This window comes from Antedon mediterranea, chromosome 8 (assembly GCF_964355755.1).
Source record: "Antedon mediterranea chromosome 8, ecAntMedi1.1, whole genome shotgun sequence".
Lineage (NCBI taxonomy): Eukaryota > Metazoa > Echinodermata > Crinoidea > Comatulida > Antedonidae > Antedon > Antedon mediterranea.
In genome coordinates, this window is record NC_092677.1 from 9,200,050 (window position 1) to 9,222,767 (window position 22,718).

General features: G+C 32.5%; 2 protein-coding genes across 5 annotated transcripts; one reads left to right on the plus strand and one right to left on the minus strand.

Annotated features, from left to right (window-relative positions):
* Positions 1–315: 315 nt before the first annotated feature.
* Positions 316–9,144, minus strand: LOC140057330 (BBSome complex member BBS4-like). Of its 2 annotated transcripts, XM_072102948.1 has the most exons (14): positions 8,873–9,144; positions 8,416–8,461; positions 7,635–7,734; positions 7,343–7,422; positions 6,854–7,029; positions 5,624–5,750; positions 4,909–5,036; positions 4,558–4,612; positions 4,388–4,456; positions 4,084–4,236; positions 3,698–3,869; positions 2,890–2,959; positions 2,302–2,443; positions 316–1,860 (listed from the first exon to the last, which is right to left on the minus strand). In XM_072102948.1, exons 2-14 carry the CDS (start codon positions 8,446–8,448, stop codon positions 1,579–1,581), a joined length of 1,587 nt encoding a protein of 528 aa, XP_071959049.1. In that variant the 5' UTR covers positions 8,449–8,461; positions 8,873–9,144; the 3' UTR covers positions 316–1,578. The 2 variants fall into 2 exon arrangements, with proteins under 2 accessions (XP_071959049.1, XP_071959048.1); XM_072102947.1 differs by lacking the exon at positions 8,873–9,144 and having other exon boundaries at positions 8,416–8,591.
* Positions 8,698–22,317, plus strand: LOC140057329 (uncharacterized). 3 transcript variants are annotated; one of them, XM_072102945.1, is made up of 9 exons: positions 8,698–8,787; positions 13,410–13,598; positions 15,599–15,677; positions 15,878–17,735; positions 17,871–18,110; positions 18,207–18,314; positions 18,991–19,095; positions 19,452–19,525; positions 21,310–21,514. In XM_072102945.1, the coding sequence occupies exons 2-9, from the start codon at positions 13,434–13,436 to the stop codon at positions 21,396–21,398; spliced, it is 2,718 nt and encodes a 905-aa protein (XP_071959046.1). In that variant the 5' UTR covers positions 8,698–8,787; positions 13,410–13,433; the 3' UTR covers positions 21,399–21,514. The 3 variants fall into 3 exon arrangements, with proteins under 3 accessions (XP_071959046.1, XP_071959044.1, XP_071959045.1); XM_072102943.1 differs by lacking the exon at positions 19,452–19,525 and having other exon boundaries at positions 21,310–22,317; XM_072102944.1 differs by lacking the exons at positions 8,698–8,787; positions 13,410–13,598; positions 19,452–19,525 and adding an exon at positions 14,066–14,408 and having other exon boundaries at positions 21,310–22,317.
* Positions 22,318–22,718: the final 401 nt, after the last annotated feature.

Below are 22,718 nucleotides of genomic sequence, written 5' to 3' on the forward strand. Positions count from 1 at the left end.
ATTTGAAAGTTGTATAATATTGAAATAAGCATTTATATTAAATAAATTCAATTGTAATACAGTATATAACAAAGACTGTTTATGTATATTATATGTTATTATTTTTTATATGTTGTGACTTATGTTGTTACTGAGCAATAATTAGAAAAAATATATATATATAATATTTAAAATGGATTCCAATTTTTCAACATCAGGCATGATAGATCAGGTCATCATAGTTTTGATTTAAAACTTAGAATGTAATCATACAGTACTTAAACGAAACCGATACCATAATTTGTATATTTCTTTGAGGCTAATAAAATACAATGGTCACATGATGTTATAGTATTATATTCTGTTTTTTAAATGCAATGCACACTTTTTTATCATATTTATCTACAGTAAACTCTCCCAATACTGGAATCTTTGAAAACTCTCCCAAAATCAGACTTTCTTGGTCCTAAATTTGTTTTTACTATTAAAAACGCATTCCGAATACCAGACTTTCCAGAAAACAGACGTATTAGGCCAGCCCAACGGTATTGAGAGAGTTGAATCATCTGTATTCTTACAATAATAGATAGAAATTTCAGTAGCGCCTGCTGCTATCTATTATTATTATAATTTATGTTTGAACACAAATCCAAAAATGTTTATAATTTAAAATTCACACTCAACATCAACTTTGTTTATTTCCACAAAAATATGTGGTGTGTTTCTAGTGCATTTTTCAGTCTTGTACAATTTGAATTGTAAAGTACTTTACACCAACTACCTGTTTACACCATACAGAATACTATTAAAATAGTAATAATTATATAATAATATAATACAACCTAAAACAATAACCAAAATGTATATCCTATACATTCTACTGTACATAATACTCTCATAATAAATATGAATACATAATAAAAATTGAAACAAATATTTAGTACTTTCAGAATAAATATTTTTGTCTTTTTGTCTTTTTTATGTTAGTCCATCAGTCAACATTACAATTTTTGTCTCTGAGCTCAAGATTATATGTATGCAATGCAATGTGTGCCAAAATATTTATCTTTTTACCATAATTAAGTTGGAATACAGAGAAAAATTTCATTTTAAAATTTTGTTTAGCATTATTGCTAATTAAACTGATTTTTGAGTCAAGAAACATAGTTTTCTATTGTATTTTTTGCTAAGCAATTTTAGAAATGTATAGCAATAAGGTTGTTTTGTATAGCTTTTTGCTATGCTACACTGGCGAAATTATTCCCTGGAATACAGTCTGGAACCTAGACTAATATAATACAAGAAAATGTTTTTCCAGTTAACAACATCTGACATTCTATTACAATCCAAGGAATTTCAAGTTTTTTCATGGTACTCTACACCGGTCATTTTCTTTCTATCATTAGTTAATCCACCAATCACACGATGATGTTATATCTCTTCTTTGTTTGGGCACATCACACTTTTTTTGTCAAACTAGTTTGATAGTGTAGGCATGAGCTATAAACCTGACGCCTTTCAGATATCAAAAACTCTCACAAAAGCAGAATTTGAAGATTCCAAAGATATTTGCAAAGTTGACTTCTACAATATTGTAAATCATTCTGGAACTGGTTCATGATCCTGCCTGTGTTTGCCAACTGCATTTGGATCATGTGGAATCATCATTCTATTGGTGTTTTCCGGTGGGCCTGGGTATGGAGGTGGTGGATCAGTTGGTTTCTGTTTAACAGGTGCACTAACGTGGCCTGATGTGGAGGGCTGGTTATTGGTAGGCTCTACAAGCTTAGGTGGCGAGGCAGACTCCTTTGAATTGCTCTTCCACACAAGGCTTTCTCCTACTTGCAGGGCTGGTCCAAGTTTACTACCAACTTCAATCAGCTAAAATACATGCGATATTAAAACATATCTGGTTAATAATCCAGAACATGTAGTAGGAGAAATACTGATAAAGTATATATAGATGTAACTGAGATTTAATGGCTAACGTAAGATATGTCTAGTGAGTACAGTAATTATTTCAAATTTAAATTTTAAGGTCTGTCTACACTATCAAACTAGTTTGACAAAAAAAGTGTGATGTGCCTAAATAAGGTAGTGATATGTCCTCGTCCATACATGGCCACATCACATTTTTTTGTCAAATAAAGTTTGACAGTGTAGACAGAGCTTTAATTTATTAACAATGTATTGTATTAGTAAATAATACATACAATGTAGAGGTATATAGTTCAATTTTAGATAGAGCATTTAATCAAGTAATATTTTATAATAAAAAATATAATATACAATCTAATTAAAAATCTACAGTATACCACATACCTCATAATCTATGTTAGAACTCCCAGACGCTTTCAACCGTTCCATTTTGTTTTCAAAATGAGCAAACTGTTTGGTTGCTGCTTTTCTGTCGCCTTGTTTGTACAGGAACACACAGAAGTTTAGATTTACCGCTGGATCTTTGCTGTGTTTAAAACAGAGGTATTATTTATTACACATCACTTTATGAAGCAATATAAGACTATGAAAGACTAAAGTGTGGTTCCAACTATAACGCATTGCAACACAGCGACATATCAATGCAAAGACTTGTATTGCGTAATTCAAGTGGGAAACCAACAACGCAACAATGCTGCAAACATCGCTAAAGGAAATCAAATCAGTTTGGAAAACATAGTACAGCAAATAGCCAAGTATGCAGGTCAAGGTATACAGCAACTAACATTGATGCACAACAAGCAGCTTTGATATCACGTAAGCAGGGGCAAACACAATTATTGGAAGGGCATTTTCTTATGTTGCGTAGGTTGCGTTGCATCACTAGTGGAAACTAAGTTTTAAACATATATAAAATATTTGATAAGTTAGTTGGTTTCCTTTTTAATGCTCTCTCTTATAATGCTTACTTACTCTTCAATTGCTGCTGCTTGTTCATAAGCTTGCCTTGCATTATCAGGATCATCTAGGTTGGTTAATGTAACTACAAAAAAAAACAGACCTAGTGAAATATCCAAGAAACGGTGACATTGGGAATTGATATCATGTTGGGGAGGATCTATAACTTGATATCATGATAAATTTATACCATGAGGGTGATGATGTACATGATATCATGAGAACAATGAACTTGGTATCATATTGATGGGAAGCATGAGAAGTGATATCATGTTGGTATGATAAATTGATATCATGAGGGTAATTACATACATGATAACATGACGAGGACAATGAACTTGATGTCATATTGATGAATCTTGCTTCCCATCAATATGATATATCAAGTATATATATCATGTTGGGATGAATAACTTGATATCATATTGATTGGAAGCATGATGGTGATGAAGTATTTGATATCACGATGGTCTTGATATAATGAGGACAATGAACTTAGAGAGCATGAACTTGATGTTGAGGATGATAAACTTAATAGCATGATGGGGATGATGAACTTGATATCATGATTGAGATGATGACCTTGATATCATGTTGGAGATGATGAACTTGATATCATTATGGAGATGACGAACTTGATATCATTATGGAGATGATGAACTTGATACCATGATAGGGATGATGAACTTGATATCATGACTGAGATGATGAACTTGATATCATGATGTAGATGATGAATTTATCATTATTATCAGCATTTAAAATAAATTTATAATTCAGAATAAGAACCCAACAAAGTTAAACTTCTCCACAGAATACTTACTCGCAAGCAGCATGTATGTGCCAGCATGCCTAGGACGGATGTTGATAGCAGCACTAATGAAGTGGAATGCAGATGCATATTGATGCATGCTAAGGTGTACAAGGCCTAGGTTATACAAAACCTTCCAATCAAATGGAGATAAGTAATTGGCACGCTTCAGGCTACTTACAGCCTAACAAAAAAGAACAAAATATTTATTTTTTTAAATCTAGGAATAGTAATAAAAAGAAGGAAGTTGGTGTCATCCTCATTTTGAAAACTTAAATTTTTTGGGAAATCCAACATTATGGAATAGAACCTTGACCGTTTCTAGTGGACATCTATAATTGTACAACTCAAAATCTAAAACAGCATCTGAAAAACATATACGGCATAACATAACATACAGCAAAATACTTTTTCCTTCCAAAAAAACACATGCCAATGTTGTTCCAGAGGGCAGCACTTTCTGGGACAGCTACAGCGGCAATACGATATTTATTCAGAGCAACATCAAAGTCATTGTGTTCCTGCATCATGCTTCCAGCTGCCAAGATTGCCTGGGAAAGAAAACGAACGGCAGGAATACATTTATTTGCTTGGAAGAGTTTTTACAAAGTTTCAGTCACTAGTCATAACACTCTAACCCCATTCCAAATGGAGGTCAAAGTTTACAACAACATATTTGAAAATATACCTAGTCCTACTTACCTTTACATTTGAAGGGTCGTAGGTCAAAGCATTTCCTAAGTTCTCAAAAGCCTTTTGGTTCTGATTGATCTGTAAGAAACAACGGGTGATTCAAATAATGATTTTTAATCCAGAAGCTGAGTTGACATTTAAAAAAAGAAGCCATTTTATTTACTTTAGTGTTTATTTACCTGAAGGTATAATAAGCCAAGAGTTGTCAACAATTCTGGGTTTTCTGGTGAAAATCTGTAAATATTTAAAAACAGTCATAAGTTATATTCATTCTATGCTACTTCAACCACTTTGTAGGGCTATGTGCAACACTTCAATGGTATGAGAGAATACAAATGTGTGTGCACTGAAATACACAAATGTGTATGCACTGAAATAAACAAGAGTTATTACATTACAGAGAGAGAGTCAACTTCACAATCACAGCTCAAATAATATTTTTGAGCAGACAATGACCATTTTAAGGATTTATTGTCCTTTTCAGATCACTTTGATGTTACCCAGTTGACTCTTTACTGAGCCAAACTTACTCTACAGCACGCTTGTAGACATCAATCGCCATGTGGACGTCTCCCTCCATTAGATATATCTTAGCCAGCATCACATAAGACAAGTCGTGCTTGTTAAAACTTATAGCCTGCTTCAGGCATTCTTTTGCCTTAAAAAAAAATACAAGAAACCAGATTTAATTATTTACCAACAGTATCCAAATTCAATAATAACAATAATTTGATAATTAATAATAATTCAGTTTATTATAATATTGACTCTTAATAGAATGAGAAGCAATAATGAAATTGCTTTGAATTTGGTCTAACTGCACTAGACTGGATTTTCAATTGTAGTTGCACATTACCCAGATATTTGTGAAAAAGCTTTAATGTTAAAAGAGCAGAAGGATTGAACAACAATGTTAATGTAGGAGATAGGCGAAATAAGCGAGGGGAAATATATGGTTAAGCACTCCAACCAACACCTATATCACTAAAGGCCAATTTACATTCACAGATGAGCGGCAATGGTAAGTGGAAAACATGTAGCTGGTCCCACATAGAATCTGTATCTATCCTGAGCAGGAACCGTCCGTATGCTCCACGTTGTGTGTATTTAAACAGAAAGAAAAACATAGATTCTATATTTTTATTATTGTTACCACTTGTCTGTGTAAATTGGTCTTTATAAGGGCCAGGAGGCTTTCTACTGTGTATTTTATGTTATTTATGCACTGCACTTAAACTGTGATACCTTCATAAACTCTTTGAGATACATGTAACAAACACCTTGATTGTGACTGATTTCCCAGTCACGTTCACTGACACGGGCAGCTTCGTGGTACACCTCAGTAGCTGCCTTGTGTCTTCCCAATAGAAAACTGAAGAAAGAAATATAATAAATTTATAATGATAGTTATCGTATACAACAAAGTCCATCTGTGTAGCACAATTTGCCAGAGCATGGATTATGGATTAGGAAGCACAAATTCAATTCAATCTTTTATTTCGGAATATTTGGTCCATAGAAAGTAAAATTACGTATCAATTAATAAATAAAAAAACTGTACTACAAGTAATTACTACACGCTCTCATCTCAGGATAGAATTCCACCTGGAGAGCATCTTTGACTTATATAAGATGTTGTCTATAACAGTTGAGGCTAAAACATTTTCACTTGAATTAATTCTACACATCTGGCCATATATCGATTTTCTTCTCAACTCATTAAAAGAAGGAATTTTACATTCCGTAAACATAAGGCTGGCACTACAATGTGGCAACAACGTTCTTAACCCATTGTTGTAGCATACCTGAACAGATCACAATGTACCCTGATTATACTGTAGTTGCACCATATGTAGCACAATACATATTTACACAATATGTTCTAAATACATTTCGACAGAACACATGCTAAATTTTCTGACCAATGAGTTGGCTCTGATACACAAAGATCTGTAAATTGCCACCAGGTAGGCTTGCTTCATCAAGGCTTCTATGAATGGATGTACTGGTTGGGAGCAAAAAAGCTAGTAGACCATACCCAGTACCGTTTTGATTACAATCAATCGGGAAATTACCTCTTTATATCTAACTCATCACCTAGATCAAAGGAGATATCATGACCAAGGTACAGTATGTAGTTGAATTAACATATTTTGAACTTTTACCATTAATGGTAATATAGGTTTCAATTGAATCCTATAATTTCTTAGCATTGTAAACTATATCATTGTTGGCTGCAACCCATACAAAAATATTAATTAAATCGATAGGAACAGTTTAACTTAGGTCTACTGCTTGTGTGCCATTACTACATAAGGAGGGGGTAGGTATGAAACCTAAACTGCAAAATATTCTGTGATGTACTATTTGTGTTATAGGTATTGATGTGACTTTCCATAAGTCTATACACTCTACACCCACCCCCTGTCGATCAAGCTGGTTATGAGCCTTATTACAACCAAATACTGCACTTACAGAGATCTTCCAACTTGTTTTAAATTTTCTGGATTTTGCGAGTTTATTAGATGACAAGTCTGGAAACATTCTAACGATTCCTGAATCCGACCTTCTTGCCGAAAAATTAGTGCCTGTACGTAGAGGGCATACTCACACATACCATGCGTCTCGTGAAGCTGCTCCTTGATCAGTGACTGAAATTTAAAAAATGTTTTTTTTCAGTAATTAATGGAAACGAAAGTATAGTAATTAATTAAAAGACTGTATAGTTACTATATAATTAACCTCTTGGCATCCATTAAATAAAATCTGGGTTTAACTTTTTTAAAACTTTGTTAAGCCTAACACCTGCGTAATCAACAAATGGAATTCACAACCTAAATGGGTTGTAACCAGTAAAAGTGTTAACTTATAGCCTCTTTACTTTTCTAAGGTAAGAATCACTACTGCATTATTTACTTTTTTAAATTTATTATAATTATACAACAAACCACTTAGATAAATTACCTTGCATGTTTCATATTCTTTTCGTACATAATGTAGATGTATAAGCCAGTTTTTTCTCTCAAAAACAGGTATTTCTGGTGCTGTAAAACAAATTGTCATCAATCATTAATGCTTTAGAATGTTTTCCAAAAACAGCTTACCATTTATGTCTGGCTGTTGTTATTCTTTCTTATCTGTATTATATTTATTGCAGTTGGCAATTTAGATTAGTATCACACACATGAATAATTTAATACAGGTAAAATAGGCATATTTATTGCCTTTTATCATAGGCCATAGAAAATCAAACAACCTTTTCTTGGTCTTGGTCTTGGCTGTTTTGATGGAACTGCAACTAGAGGAGGAGGTTCACTGACAGCGGGTGGGATCTTTACCGGTTCCTCTACAGCTTGCTATATATATAAAAATAATGAAAATAATATAATATTAATAATATAAATAATTAGGTTAAAACATAGGCTGCAATTACTTGCTATTAATAGAATTATTAATCATAAATACAGTAAATTATATTAACTATTTATTAATATTATTATAAATGAAAAATAAATTTCTCAGAAGAAAAAAATACACGAAAACAATTAGTTAGGGCCTAGGCCTACTAGTAATTAAAGATATATTGTCCCTCTACAATTTTACAGAAGTGAAGAACTTATTAAAACTGCAAAATGGCGTAGGGTATTTAAAGTCTGATTTTATTAATTAATTATTAAATCTTAATTTTTAATGTTTTAAGGGGACAACAATATGTCAATGGCCTAGCCTACCTACATCTTTTAATGCAGCAAAACTTAAAAGCTGTTCAGAATCCTAATTACTGACAGCTAAACTCAGAGTGGCTCCAAAACGTTTAATCAATAATTAGGCTAGCCTCTCATTAAGCTGGTCTAGGCCTAGGCCTAGTTGTCCTGGATGGCCTGCTGGTGGTACGGTGGGGTGGGGGCTAGGCCTACCTAGAGGTCAAGCTATCTTTCTAGGCCTAGGATATGAGGCCTACCTAACTAGAGATACCTACCTAGCCTAGCCTACTAGGCCTAGGCCTAGGCCTACTAAAGATTTAGACATCATCTTACCCCCTTTTCACTGTCTTTCTGACCAGAACTCATAATTAAAAGCTAGCTGTAAAAAAACACACGTTAATTTTATCAGCAGTGCTCAGTTAAATGTTATTTGAGACGATAAATCAAGAAAATGAAAAAGAACTAAAAAAGCATCATGATGTCAATAGCAACCTCTCACTCGACTCATCACTCTTCTAGCTCTCTCTCTCTCCCCACACAAAGGTCACAAACTTTGACATGTGCGTGTGACGATCTCTCTAAAAAATATACGGATGGTGAATGCATGACAAATTAAAATTTATTTTGACTGTAGAAAATCACCTAGAATACCCTTTCCGTTTTAATTTGTGTGATTTTCATATTTTTCAGCTTTTGATTTACACCGTAAGTTTAACAATATTAATGTTAAAAATGTGTAATTAGGTTAGATTAAATATTCAAATTTAAGTTAAAATCAGGCCCCACGTACCTCTCTTCTCGATCGACCTAACAACAACAGCCTACAGGAACTATTCTATGATGAGGATGTAGGGTGGTCCATTACAGTGTACTGTATGTGGTAAATAGCCTAGACTAGGCCTTGTCTACGCCTAAATGAAAGGAAATCGCTTAGGAAGCATTAAGTTGGCTAACATTGTGAAACAGGATTCATGTTCATGAAGAGAGTTCATTGACATTAATAATAAATTAATACAGTACAGGTAGTTTATTTTTTAGCAGTTTGTAACTACTAGATGGTACGCATCTAGGGAGTATGGTCGAAGCGGCCGCCAACCAAAGCGGCCGCCAGTTTAATATCGTCATTTGTATGGAACGCCATGTGCGCTTTAATCTTTGATTGTGATTGTTGATTTAAGTTTGCCTGCTTGCCGATAAATCAATGTATATTTTATTTGTATTCACTATTAACTAATACATAGGCCTCTATCGAAATATATTTTGCCGAATCTTTATATCTCGTTTACATACTATTGGATCCTTATACAGTAGTATTGCAATAATAATTTACGTATACGGTATTGCCGAATCTTTATATCTCGTTTATATACTATTGAATCCTTATACAGTATTGCAATAATAATAATTTACGTACGTTATTGCCGAATCTTTATATCTCATTACATACTATCGAATTTTATACAGTCTTGCAATAATAATTTACATACGGTATTGCCGAATATTTATATCTCATTTACATTTAACTATCAAATTTTATACAGTATTGCAATAATAATTTACGTACGGTATTGCCGAATATTTATATCTCATTTACATTTAACTATCGAATTTTATACAGTATTGCAATAATAATTTACGTACGGTATTGCCGAATATTAATATCTCATTTACATACTATCGAATTTTATACAGTATTGCATTAATAATTTACGTACGGTATTGCCGAATCTTTATATCTCGTTTATATACTATCGAATCTTTATACAGTATTGCATTAATAATTTACGTATACGGTATTGCCAAATCTTTATATCTCGTTTACATACTATTGAATCTTTATACAGTATTGCAATAATAATTTACGTACGGTATTGCCGAATCTTTATATCTCATTTTTACATACTATCGAATCTTTATACAGTATTGCATTAATAATTTACGTACGGTATTGCCGAATCTTGATATCTCATTTGACATATGTACTATTGAATCTTTATACAGTATTGCATTAATAATTTACGTACGGTAATGCCGAATATTTATATCTTGTTTACATACTATCGAATCTTTATACAGTATTGCAATAATAATTTACGTACGGTATTGCCGAATATTTATATCTCATTTACAGGTACTATCGAATCTTGGTTTTTATTATTCAATAGTAATAGCAGGGAAGAGTTAAATTACACTCTTCCCTGGTAATAAGGTGTGTTATACATTTAAGTGTTATTCCATTGTAATACATTGTTTGTGTTTTCAATAAAGCAACATGGGACGCGCACCAAATGTGCAGCAGCACTATTGCTGGCCGTCAGTCGAGTTATTAGCAGAAATTCGCGTAATTAATTACCGTATCAAACAGACACTTTCATCTTATTTTAGTATTTAAAACTCATTTTCAATTGATCAATATTTAAATATCTGAAGTAATAAAATAGTGTAGAATATTAAATAAATTGCTGTCATCATGTTATTGTAATTAAATTATGATTGCGAACACTACTAGTTACTTTACTAATTAATTAATATAAAATAACAAATATTTTTAATTATTAATATATTTATATATTTTGATATACTTTATTGATTGGTTTATTTATATAAACACCACAATGTATTTTATAGACTTTATTAAACATATCATTTAGAACAGTTAAAATAAGTAATCATCGATTCGCCATTTCGTTTAAAAGAACGTACGCGTATTACATTCAATCTGTAAAAAAAAAGAGAATAAGTTACATAATAATGTAGATTTTTATTTACGTCCGAGGTAAAGAAAACCTGTCGAAACAATGACAATCAAAGATTACAAAACAACGACAATCAAAGCGCACACGGCGTTCCATACAGATTACCGTTATTGAACTAGCGGCCGCTTTAGTTGGCGGCCGCTTCGACCGTAATCCGCATCTAGTAGGTCGTGCCCACAGATGGGTTCTCGAATACACAGTAATTTCCGGTCCTACTAAACACCACCAGAGACCACCAGATACCTACTAGAGCAATACATCTTACCACCAGAGAGCAGCCACCTGTTTGGAATTTATTATTAAGGGTATATTGCAAATTTCAAAGCTTAATTCTTTCAGAAACTGATAAAATTGAAGTTTAAAGTTGAATTTCTCGCCGTCGTATTCCAGAACCAACGAAACGAACGCATTCATCCGTGTCTCTTGTGTATTGTATTCAACGCTCAACTATGAGGCTCTACCGATGCTTTTTTGTTACTTTAGTCAGTCATATAAAATACACCAATCGATTGCGCGATTAGTCTTTCTTTTGACATTATGTTTTTATTATGTTTTGTATGTCAAAATCGGTAACGATAACATAACAAATAGCATACGATAACATTTTTTTGCACATTAATTTAAATTATTTCCCTTTGTTGCAGACTCATCCAAAATTTCAAGGTCATTATTTAGCTTTACTAATTCAATCTGTTTTTTTTATTTTCTATATTATATTATATTTTCTATTTCACCACTCTGACATATAGTGCAGTGGCCAGATATTTCTTTAGACATAAAATACACGGTAATATCAAGTTAAAACTTCTGTTTTATTTTCTCTTTCCACATTCCTATTCTATAATGAGTTTACTCTATTTTAACATACGATTACCATCACTGACAAAAGGTAGTTGGCATAAAGTTTTATTTATTTTTAATAAATGTTATAGTGTACAGAAACAAATTTCTGATTTTATTTGACCAAATAAATTCATCGGTAGCGCCTCATAGTTGACTGTTGAATACAATACACATGAGACACGGATGAATGCGTTCGTTTCGTTGCTATAATGTTTATCAAACGCATTCGGTTCTGGAATACGAAGGCGAGAAATTCAACTTTAAGCTTCAATTTTTATCAGTTTCTGAAAGAATTAAGCTTTGGAATTTGCAATATACCCTTAATAATCAATTCCAAACAGGTGGCTGCTCTCTGGTGGTAGGATTTATTGCTCTAGTAGGTATCTGGTGGTGTTTAGTAGGACCCGTAATTTCAGCGTAACAAAACTGGCGATTTCAAATGTACGTACCGCAGGACTATAATACATTGTCGTTTACAGAAACGAATAAATAGACACGATGATTTATGTAGTCAACTAAAATTAGCACCCTGGGAATTACTTCCGAAGGAGAAACTTATCACAAAATTAGTCCAAATTTTTTATTTGGACTCATTTAAATAAACCCAATTTGTGTTTTGTATGTAACATTAGGGTTGAGGGATGGGAAAGCGGATAGGTACAAAGAGGAACGATTTTTAAATATATTCTTTATCCACTCAGTAACGAAATATTTTTTTCATGTTTTATAGGCCTATAAATAATATACCTCTAAATACAGTAAAACATTTGCGATTTAATACTTTGTTAAAATTGTCACTGTCATAATCGATTGAAATATTAAAGTACATGTCACGATACACCACTACGACGTTTATATTTTTGGTAATTATTAATTAATACAAACGTTGAGAAGGAACTGTCAGTATAAAGTTTATTTGTATATAATAATGTGTTTATATATCTAACAGTAGAGCCTATCCACAATCTCAGTAATAAAGTTTATTTGTATTATTTTTATATTACATCTAACAGTACAAACATTCACAGTAAGAAATTTTCGATTCAAATGAGGACCAAAAATAGTTAATAGGTATTTACAGTATTGTCTTCAACATGATGATGCTGTACTCTAGCTGTTCAACCAGTTTTCAGCTATTAAAAACAATTATCGTAGGAGGCGATAGGAAAATGCGAAGCCTCCTCGCATTTTTGTGGCGGGTATTTTTCAAGATGGACATCCATTAGACAGTGTATACCACGATCGGAAAACACCCCTATTTGGGGCAAATCGTTGAACCTAAATTCGTTTTAATCGTCAATAACTAATTACCTAACTCAATTTAATTAGTAAACAGGGTTATATCAGATGGTTAAAATCAGTACTGAAAGTATGAACCAACTTTATATACCATCGAGTAAAAATTCTATAAATTAACCGAGATTTATCGAATTTTGCCCTTACGTAAATTTATATATAGATACAGTTGTTTGTATCAAGACAAGCAGTACAGTACAGTATGTTTTTTTTAATGAATGTTCTTTTTTGTTTTTAACTTTGCTACAAATGTTACGTAATAAATTACAACAAAAAGACAAACAGAAAAGGAAGAAACATATGGGCCATGTAGAAATAGGTTATTATTACCGCCATAGCCTATTATGTGGGCGTATTGCTCACTGACTTTGTTTTACACTGTACTACCCACCAGTCACGATTAATCATCATTTTTATTTCTTCAATTTACAGTGTTGTCTGCCAACAGATACAAACATGGCGCTGACATTCACAGTCAAGAGTGAGTCTTTAAAAGAGCTTAAAGTAGAGCTTGAAAGAATCCAGAATTCTTTTGACGTCGTCATTGAAGTTCAGGAGGAGACAGAAAATGAACAGCTATCTTGGATTTCAATTAAAGGACAACGGCAAAAAGAGGCAAAGGTATGAATACAACAGTGTTTGTTACCCAAGCTACTGTACTATGTAATTTTACTTTTAACTAATTTACTTTTTTTCAATTATATGGTTAAATGCGAAGGGACGATTTGGCCCAGGGACGATTCAGCCTAGGGACGATTCAGCCCAGGTAACCTGTGATGTTTTGCCCGAAACGTTGCATTACGATATCGTTTATACAGTAGGCCTTTTATAGGCTGAAATGTCCCATTTTTTAGGCCAAAATGATTGTCGGAACATTTTTTTTTGTATTCATTGCTGTCACAATGTTTAAAAATAAACTAAAAAGTCCTGTATATCAAATACATCATTTTCATTTAATTATTGTTTTCAATTTAAATATTAGTATTAAAATAACAGTTTTAATGCTAGGTTAGTTTCTTTTTAAAATGTTGTTTATATTGTACATAATATAATACCCATAATCTATTGTGGTCAGTACTGTAAATAAATATGGCCCCTTCTACATGAACAGTCTTGGTAACAAAACAGTATCAAACAAAGCATTAAAACCAAAATAATACAAAAAGATCTAACAATCTGTGACAAGGTTATTTTTCAAACATCAGAGCAAAGAGGAAATACTACAGTACTTTACTATCACGCTTCAGTGATTTCTTATGATGTCATTAATTTCTGGATTTCCCACTGCTCTCGAAAGTACTGGTAGTACTTGTTTGTAGTACAGCACACCTATCTTCTATAAATATACATGCAATACTTGGCTTGTGTTGTTGTAAATTTACATTCTTTTCAATATTACTGAGTTTTTGGATAGTGTCCAACTTTTAAAAGGTAGTCTTTATCATTATTGTTATAGAATAGTACAATTTATTTATACCATATAGTAAATTGATCTCATTTGGATCAAATTTACTGATCTGAATTCATCTTTTGATCAGAGTTAATTACAGTAACAGGAATATATTCTAATAATGTAAAAATGACATTTTGATGTGTATTTTTTATCAGATGTTTCCCATTTTCTAAATTATATTTACCTGATAAAACTGTAGTTACTGTATATTATAAGTAGGGTTTAGTATTTTAAATTAAATTTATCATAATGTATTGGAAATACAATTTCAAATTTTTATCCCTCATAAATATGTTAAAATTCCACTAATAATATTAAATGAATGAGTATATTCGTGTTTGAAATGTATAGTGTAGAAAGATATTAAGTGATGTGCCCATATATGGCATATCACTATCATATTTGAGCACTTTTTTTGTCAAATCATTTGTTGTTGTTATATTTTGAAAATGATTGATTGATTTTGTGGACACTGTGTATCATTATTAATGACTGTAACTTGAACTTTGATCAGGCGCAGTAGACTATTGCCTTAGTACAGATAACCTATCAGTAAATAGACCAATATGGAGTTATAGCCATAATAGATGAATTTATTAGTGCGTTAATAATAATAATATAATAATAACAACTTTATTTATATATATATTTTGGAATATCTTTATTAAAAAAGTCAATGACACAAACAGCCGATGGCTGAAACCGTAGTCGTACATTATAAAATAAATATACAATCATAATAAAAACAGGTAAAATATAAAATATTTAAAAAAGCAGATTAAAAACGAATGCAACACTTCACCAGATTGGTGTTTTTCACAAGGCCGTTACTTACTACAAAACTATTTACACAAGTAATTTTATCATTTACAGTACATAATGATTAAAAAACTATACAAAAAAAAATGATTTCATGAAAAACATAGTGTTTCAAGTATATCTTATCTTTATTATTTATTATTTTTTTAAATATGTATATTAGGAGTGGCATGATAATTTCTGAATTCAAAATGTTCTTCGAAAATATATGTTAGAATGAGGCATTGTTAAAATGATGTATAGAGTGTAGAAGAAGAATAGTAAAAATAAATAATGCAATAAAAGACATCAATGTTTACTAGGTACATATGACTTTTGTATTTAATTTTTTTTTTTTTTTTATATACAGAACTATATAACCACTTTCTGTAACCCTGAATGCACCCAACTGTTGGTCTGCCCTGCACACTTCACCGAATACCTAGAAGGTAAATTGTTAACAAACCTATCCCTCCAATTAAGCCTTATCTAACCACAGATTTCCTTCAACTAGAGACAACTTTTAGAGAAAATATATAATTTATTGATAATAAAATTTTCATGCATAAAACTGTATTGTGTTAATATTAATAATGATTATATTAACAGCAGTACTAAATATTGTGTAACATATTGATTTATATTTCAGATACCAGAAGACGGTTGGAAGTGAACTATAAAGTTGTATGTAGACTGTTTGATGATCTCACCATGGAAGTGTGTGGCACCACTCTTGATGTAACACTTGCTGCCACAGCCTTTGATGAAATCATTCACCAGGTGGATGATAAAGTGACAATGGAACACAACAAAACCCATGAAGATATCCTTGATAGTCACCTAAACAGTTTTGCTCAAGATGAGGAATGGCAGGGCTTAGACGTAGAGACTTCCATGAATTATACATCCCACGTCAAACGAGCTATTCTATCTGTTCTCTCAGAAGGACCACTAGATGAACATGAAAATAGTCCTCTTAAAAACAAAAAATGTACAGATGTTGGAGAAGTTTTCCATTCTCTTGATTCCAGTTCTGATGAAGAGGGTACAAGGGGTTTTAATGCTTCAGTAGTTTGTAGTACAGTAAAGAAAAATCAAAGGCCAAGTTCAATGGCCAGCAGTAGCATAGCTAGACATCCACAACATCCCTTCTTAGATGGAAGCTATTTGGAAGATCAAAACTCTGTCATTTTTTTGGGAATGAAGAATGCTCCAAATTCCCAGCTTGATGAAACTATCATTGGTGGAAATGTGATGATGTCACCTAAAACTAAGAAGATGCGGCTTGATACTATAGACACCATTGTTCTGGATTCAACAACAGACGAAGATCAAGACGACCAAGATGACTTGGTTAAGGTACTTATGGATGTTGGATATGAACAGTGGGCTATCGAAGCAGCACAAGCAACATTGCCCGAAGACGAGAAAACAAACCATAAGAAGATTCTTGGAATACTACAATCTCAAAAGAACGAAAACAAACTGAAATCTCTCACCTTACCTTCAAATGTAAACAAGATCCGAAAGGAAATATCAAAGAATTTAATTCCTGCACAAGAGCAGCAAGACCTGAGTTCTTTAAGCATTGCAGAATTGCAAAAGAAACAACAGCTGCTTATTAGTATGGTTAGTAATAGACCATCAAAGAGCCTAGTGACGCCATTGAAATTAAAATCAGAAACGTTTGGTTCACCATCGCTTCCTCAGAGCACACCATTAATAAAGTTTGATGCACATGTCTCAAATACTGAAAGCGAGTTTGATGATCTTGATCACACAGTTGTTGATGCAGGTATGAAGAAGACAGGTGTAGATCCATTAGAAGACTTAAGATGCCATACTAAAGATGTGGAATACATTGGAGAACTTAAGATGGAAGGCAAGCCTTTTAAGGAAGATGTTAAACCAGCTGATGATTGGATATATGTATCGTCTAGTAGCTCAGAGTCATCGGGTGAAAGAGATCAGAAGATAAAGGTAAAGTCTGAGAAGTCATTTGTAAATGCTATAGAGAATGAATTGGTAGCACGGCAGAAGACAACGCTTTTAACTCAGAAAGCTCAACTTGAGGAAGAGATGAAGAAACAGCAAGACGACATCATGAAAGAGTTAGAAAAACGCTACGAAGAGCAAAATCGACAACTACGTCTTGAAAATGAACGGTTGCAGAGGCAACAAGAGGAATCTATAAAAGAATTACGGCAGATGATGGAAAATCAAAACAAGAAACAATTAATGAAGGATGAACAACTTAAAAAGGAACTGAGTAAGAAAGAAAAGGATAAAGAGATAAAACAATTGGAGGAGCAAACCAAAAGAATGCAGAAAGCCTTAAAAGAACAGGAGGAAACGATGAAACAACTGCAGAGGCAACAACAGACACTAGCAAATGTCAAGACACAAAATCTCCCAATCGAGTCACCAATTAGAATTGAACCAAAACCTTCTGGTGTGTCCAGTGGGCTTCGACCAATTGTCATTGATGGAAGCAATGTTGCAATGGCGTAAGTATATTAGCCAACTTGTCATGCCACTTTTGTAAAATATTATCGATAAATGACCATATACTAATTTATTTGTAGATAAAGAATTGTTTTTTTTTAAATGCGATTTCACACATTTTTTTATTTTTTTTAAAGACATGGCAAAAATAAAGTTTTTTCATGTCGAGGTATAGCACTCTGTGTCAAGTATTTCCAAGACCTTGGTCACAAGGAAATAACTGTGTTCTTGCCTCATTGGCGGAAAACACAAGAAGCATCTCGGGATAAGCCAATCACTGACAGACGTATTCTTGATGATTTGGAAAGAAAAGAGATTTTACACTTTACTCCCTCACGAAAGGTTAAAGGTCGATTCATCACATCTTATGACGACAGGTATTCTGCACTTATCTGTAATTAAATAATATTTACTAATAAAGTAAGATTGTATGGAAGATATTTTTATGATATTCTGTACTATATTATATTCAGATTTATTGTCCGTTTGGCATCTATGAATGATGGAGTTATCGTATCCAATGACAACTACAGAGACTTAATGGGTGAATCAGAAAAATGGAAAAGGGTTATTGAAGAACGGTAAGTATAGAGTTATTCACATTATATTAATGGTAACTGTCCTGAGAGGTATGGGTTCGAGCTTCTCTGTGTTATTTTGATTGCATCCTTGTGCAAGATGCTCTACTCTTTGCTAGCAGAATTGTGTTGTATGGGTCCTATCTAAACCGATTTCCTCAGTTCTTAGTTAAACATGATCATTATATTTAAATTTATATAGTAAACTACCTAAAAAAGCCAAATAATGGTTATATATTAATCCATTTTACTTCCCTAGAATAACCACCTTACATGCACTTGTCAATTGTATGACCCACTATACGACCCCCGGGAGAGGTGCGTCATGGGTGTGTCATTTACAAATAATTACTGACGCAGGGGTGCGTCAGAAAACCTAGATGGTACGTCACATCAATGAACAAGGTGTGTCAATGTCCGTCACTTTACCACCCACCATATCATAAACAACATGGTCACAGTGCGTCAAAATGGATGCGTCATGGTCACCTAAAGGTAAGTCACCTTTTTTACGCACGGGTGCGTCATGGTATTCAAAAGTATGACGCACATCGGGCAAATGACGCACCTCTCCCGGGGGTCGTATAGTGGGTCATACAATTGACAAGTGCATATACAATGTTTAACAGTACAATAATAACAATAAGTACTGTATTCATAATGCCATGTATTATTTCAGGTTGTTGATGTACAACATTGTTGGTGACCATTTCTTGGTACCTGATGATCCTTTAGGTAGGAACGGCCCAAGCCTTCAAGACTTCTTACGAAAACAACCTTTAAAGTAAGTGAATTTATCTTGCGTGAGTATGGTATATTTTTATATTTTGCTATTTGTATTGTTTTACATGTATACGACTATATTGGTTGTGGATTTTTCTGTCGGTAATTTAAAGGAACTACTGTATATTTCTAATGCCTCCTAGATTATTACATCATTGCATTTACATTTTGTAGAGACAAATTTTGTTAGTAAAGGGAGTATCATTGAATTCACTAGAGATCAAGTAGTCTTGTCATCTCTGATATCAATACATAACAAACCTTACTATTCTTGGTGTAGAACTTAATCACATATAGCTGTTATACACTTTGTCATTCCGAATCCTATGATGTAAAATGAAATCCCTTTTTATCCAGAGTCAATGCGCACTACGGTCTTACAATTCAAACTCAAATCAGTAACAGGCAAAGGCCTACCCAAACTCGTACAGGTAATGTAAAAAGACCAATGGCAGAAGCTGTAAAATTATATTAATACAATTAGAGGATCTATCCAACATTAAGGAACCTGAAGTTGAATGGGCATGTCCGCATCTGTATGACTTTTTGAGAGACTCCCTTCTGATAAACTGTGTTGCCTCAAATTTAAAAACCTATCCTTTCTCAAATATTGAAATAACTGAGAATCACATCCCTACCAGACAATATTATCCCATTTTTTTTTTTTTTTCAATATTTATAGCAATTCTTTCAATTCAATTTTATTAAATCTATAAGTTTCGGTAATTTGTTTTTTCCCTGTATAAAGTTATAATTGGGAAAGATTGGATTTTAGACGAAAATCAAGGATAATTCCCCAAAGTAAGCCACTTCCTACCATGCACTTACTCTCTCGCTTTCCTCGTCATGTTGGTTAGATCTCTGATTGTTCTCATTTTAATCACTCACTTCCATATTTCAGTTAAATCTGTTGAGGCTTCATTGTGTCTGTTTAATTTTATATACTACTAGAAAAATAAAATTATACTAACACCAATTAATTATAATTGAGTATTCTCAGAAATCTAACCAATAGTGTGATGTTTTTCACAATTCTAAGAGAATTAACAGGGCACACTGTTCGAATTGGATTGGATGTTCTTTTACATAACATTTGAAATTCAGTACACTCTTTAAAATGCAACAGCAACAGGACTATCCAGAAAACTGTCTTAAATGTGCTAGACAAAGTGGAGTTTTGGAGAGTTGATAGTCTAGGTTTTAGATGGTGATTCAACAAATTTTCTGTATAAAAATATTGTTCATATGTCATACTCTACCTATACTTGATTTACAAACATAGATTAAAGCGCCCTCATGCTGTTCATACAGGAATATAAAGAATGTAAAAAAACAATAACTGGAGACTTCTTCTAGAGATTTGAATGTGTTGCAGTTCTTAAGATACAGTCAATATGTACAGTTTATTAATCTTCTAATTTTGTTAATTTCATGTTCAGTTGTTTTCATATTTTAATTCTTAGTTTCAGTTAATTTTTGTTTTTATCATTTCACTTTCATCTTCCAAGGTGATGTGTTTAAGTTGAGCATGAACTGTTTATAGTTTTCTATACTTATCTATGTTCAAGTTAATTTCAATTTTTATTCATACTTTCATTTATTATTGTTCTTTTCATCCATATTTAGTTTCCATTTCACTTTAAGAAGATATGTTTTATTTGTGTTTAATAATATTCATCTCTCATAGTCATCTTATTTTTATTTTAGGTGTTTGATTTTAGGTCTTTCCTTACACATTTTTATGGATTAAACTACAGTATATTATCAATAAATAAATAACCAATTTGTTTGCACTTGTCCTAATATTCAATACAAATATTTTTATTAAAACTCTGTAAAGCTATTGTTTACACTATCAAACTTTGTGACAACAAGTGCACATATGGAAATGATGATGTCATATCACTACCATATTTTGATACATCACACTTTTTTGTCAAACTAGTTTGATAGTGTAGACTTAATATATATTTCTGTCCTTTTCTGTCGCATTGCTGCATTCACATTTGTTTCATCTCATAAAACTAAAGATGGTTCTGCTCAATTCTTTACATAATTATGTAACAAAATGGTGCCATGTTCGGTTTCAGTGTGAATGTACCATTAGACTGAATTCATGATTCAAATCAATCACAACAAATCTTTTGAGTGAAAATTTGGTTTGAAAATCAATTTTTCCTGGTATGATTAAACTTATTTTTCAAATTTGTTACAGTTCAAATGAGCCAACTGTATTACCGCCGTCAGAACCAAGGCATGTATTACCCCAACATGCAATACAACCAGCAGTACCGAAACTACTAGCTAAACCAGTCAGATGGAACATGTACACACGCGAGCAGCACTTTCCCGAACTTAGGCCGTCTCCACAACTACCCGAACAATTTGCACCAATTGGTATTGACGAATGGCGCATGAATGCAGGACAAAGTATTAGGCATTCAGTGCAACAACCTTCACATGTACATACAGAACCATGGAACTTTAGACCTCCAGACACTTATCATAGGCAGCTTCCTCAACAAAAAGATTATAAAAAAGATACCGGTCGAAGGAAACAAAATAAGAACCTTACTGGAACTGACGATATGGAAGAATTAACTCGTGTTTTTGAAAAGTTAGTTAGAGTTTTTCCAAATCAGGAAGAAAAGATTATGACTGTTTTACATGATTTTCCTGACGTAAAAGATATAAAAAAATATGAAAGTATGATACGAAATCCAAGTCTTATTGACGTACCAGAGAAAAAAATGCAAGATGTTAGAACTTTACCAATGTATAGTAAATTAAAATCTGTTTTTCCTGATTCAGAGACGAAAATTATTGCACTTTTAACAAAATATCCGCAAGTTGATGATATGAACGCTCTATGTGGAATGCTTCTTGAATAATGTTCTTTTGATACTTTTTTTTACCATAAAGTTAAAGTATTTTATAACCTCACACATGATGATCATTATTTCAACTTTACCATTGCAAGAACTCTAGAATTTGTTATTGAAAGTAGTACAAAGTTATCGACAACTTTGAAATACATTAATACAATCAGTGGTTGAATTTATCCTAATGGTAAAGTTTAACAATAGGGTGCTTTCGATTTCCGATGACAAAAAACATATGTTTTTTCACATGTTATTTTATTGTATGCGTGCCTTCAAGTTTTGATTTTGTCAATGACATATGCATTTTTACCATTTTCGGTGTACAAACAATTTTAGTGGACAACGACTTGGGGTCAAAAAATGTAATTCCGAATTTACATAACTCGGGTTCTGTGGATGGTCGCAAGAAAAATGTGCCTACCTATTTAATGAAATTACCATGCATGGTAAATACACTTTTAATTTTGTATCCTTTTATTTCCGTGTACCTAAAATAATTGAGATGCTTTATATGCAAAATCGATGTACATAAACAACTACAGCATTTTTTGTTGAAAAAAATATTTGTATATACAGTACAACTAAATAAATCTTCAGTACATTCTATTCATGTCCCATATCTTTCAATTTTCTTTCAATAATGTTTCTATTTAAGTTACTGTTATTCATTCTTGCATATTTTAATTAGTCACAACATTTCATGTGTTTTATTTTATTTTCTATGTATAGGTATATCAATTTA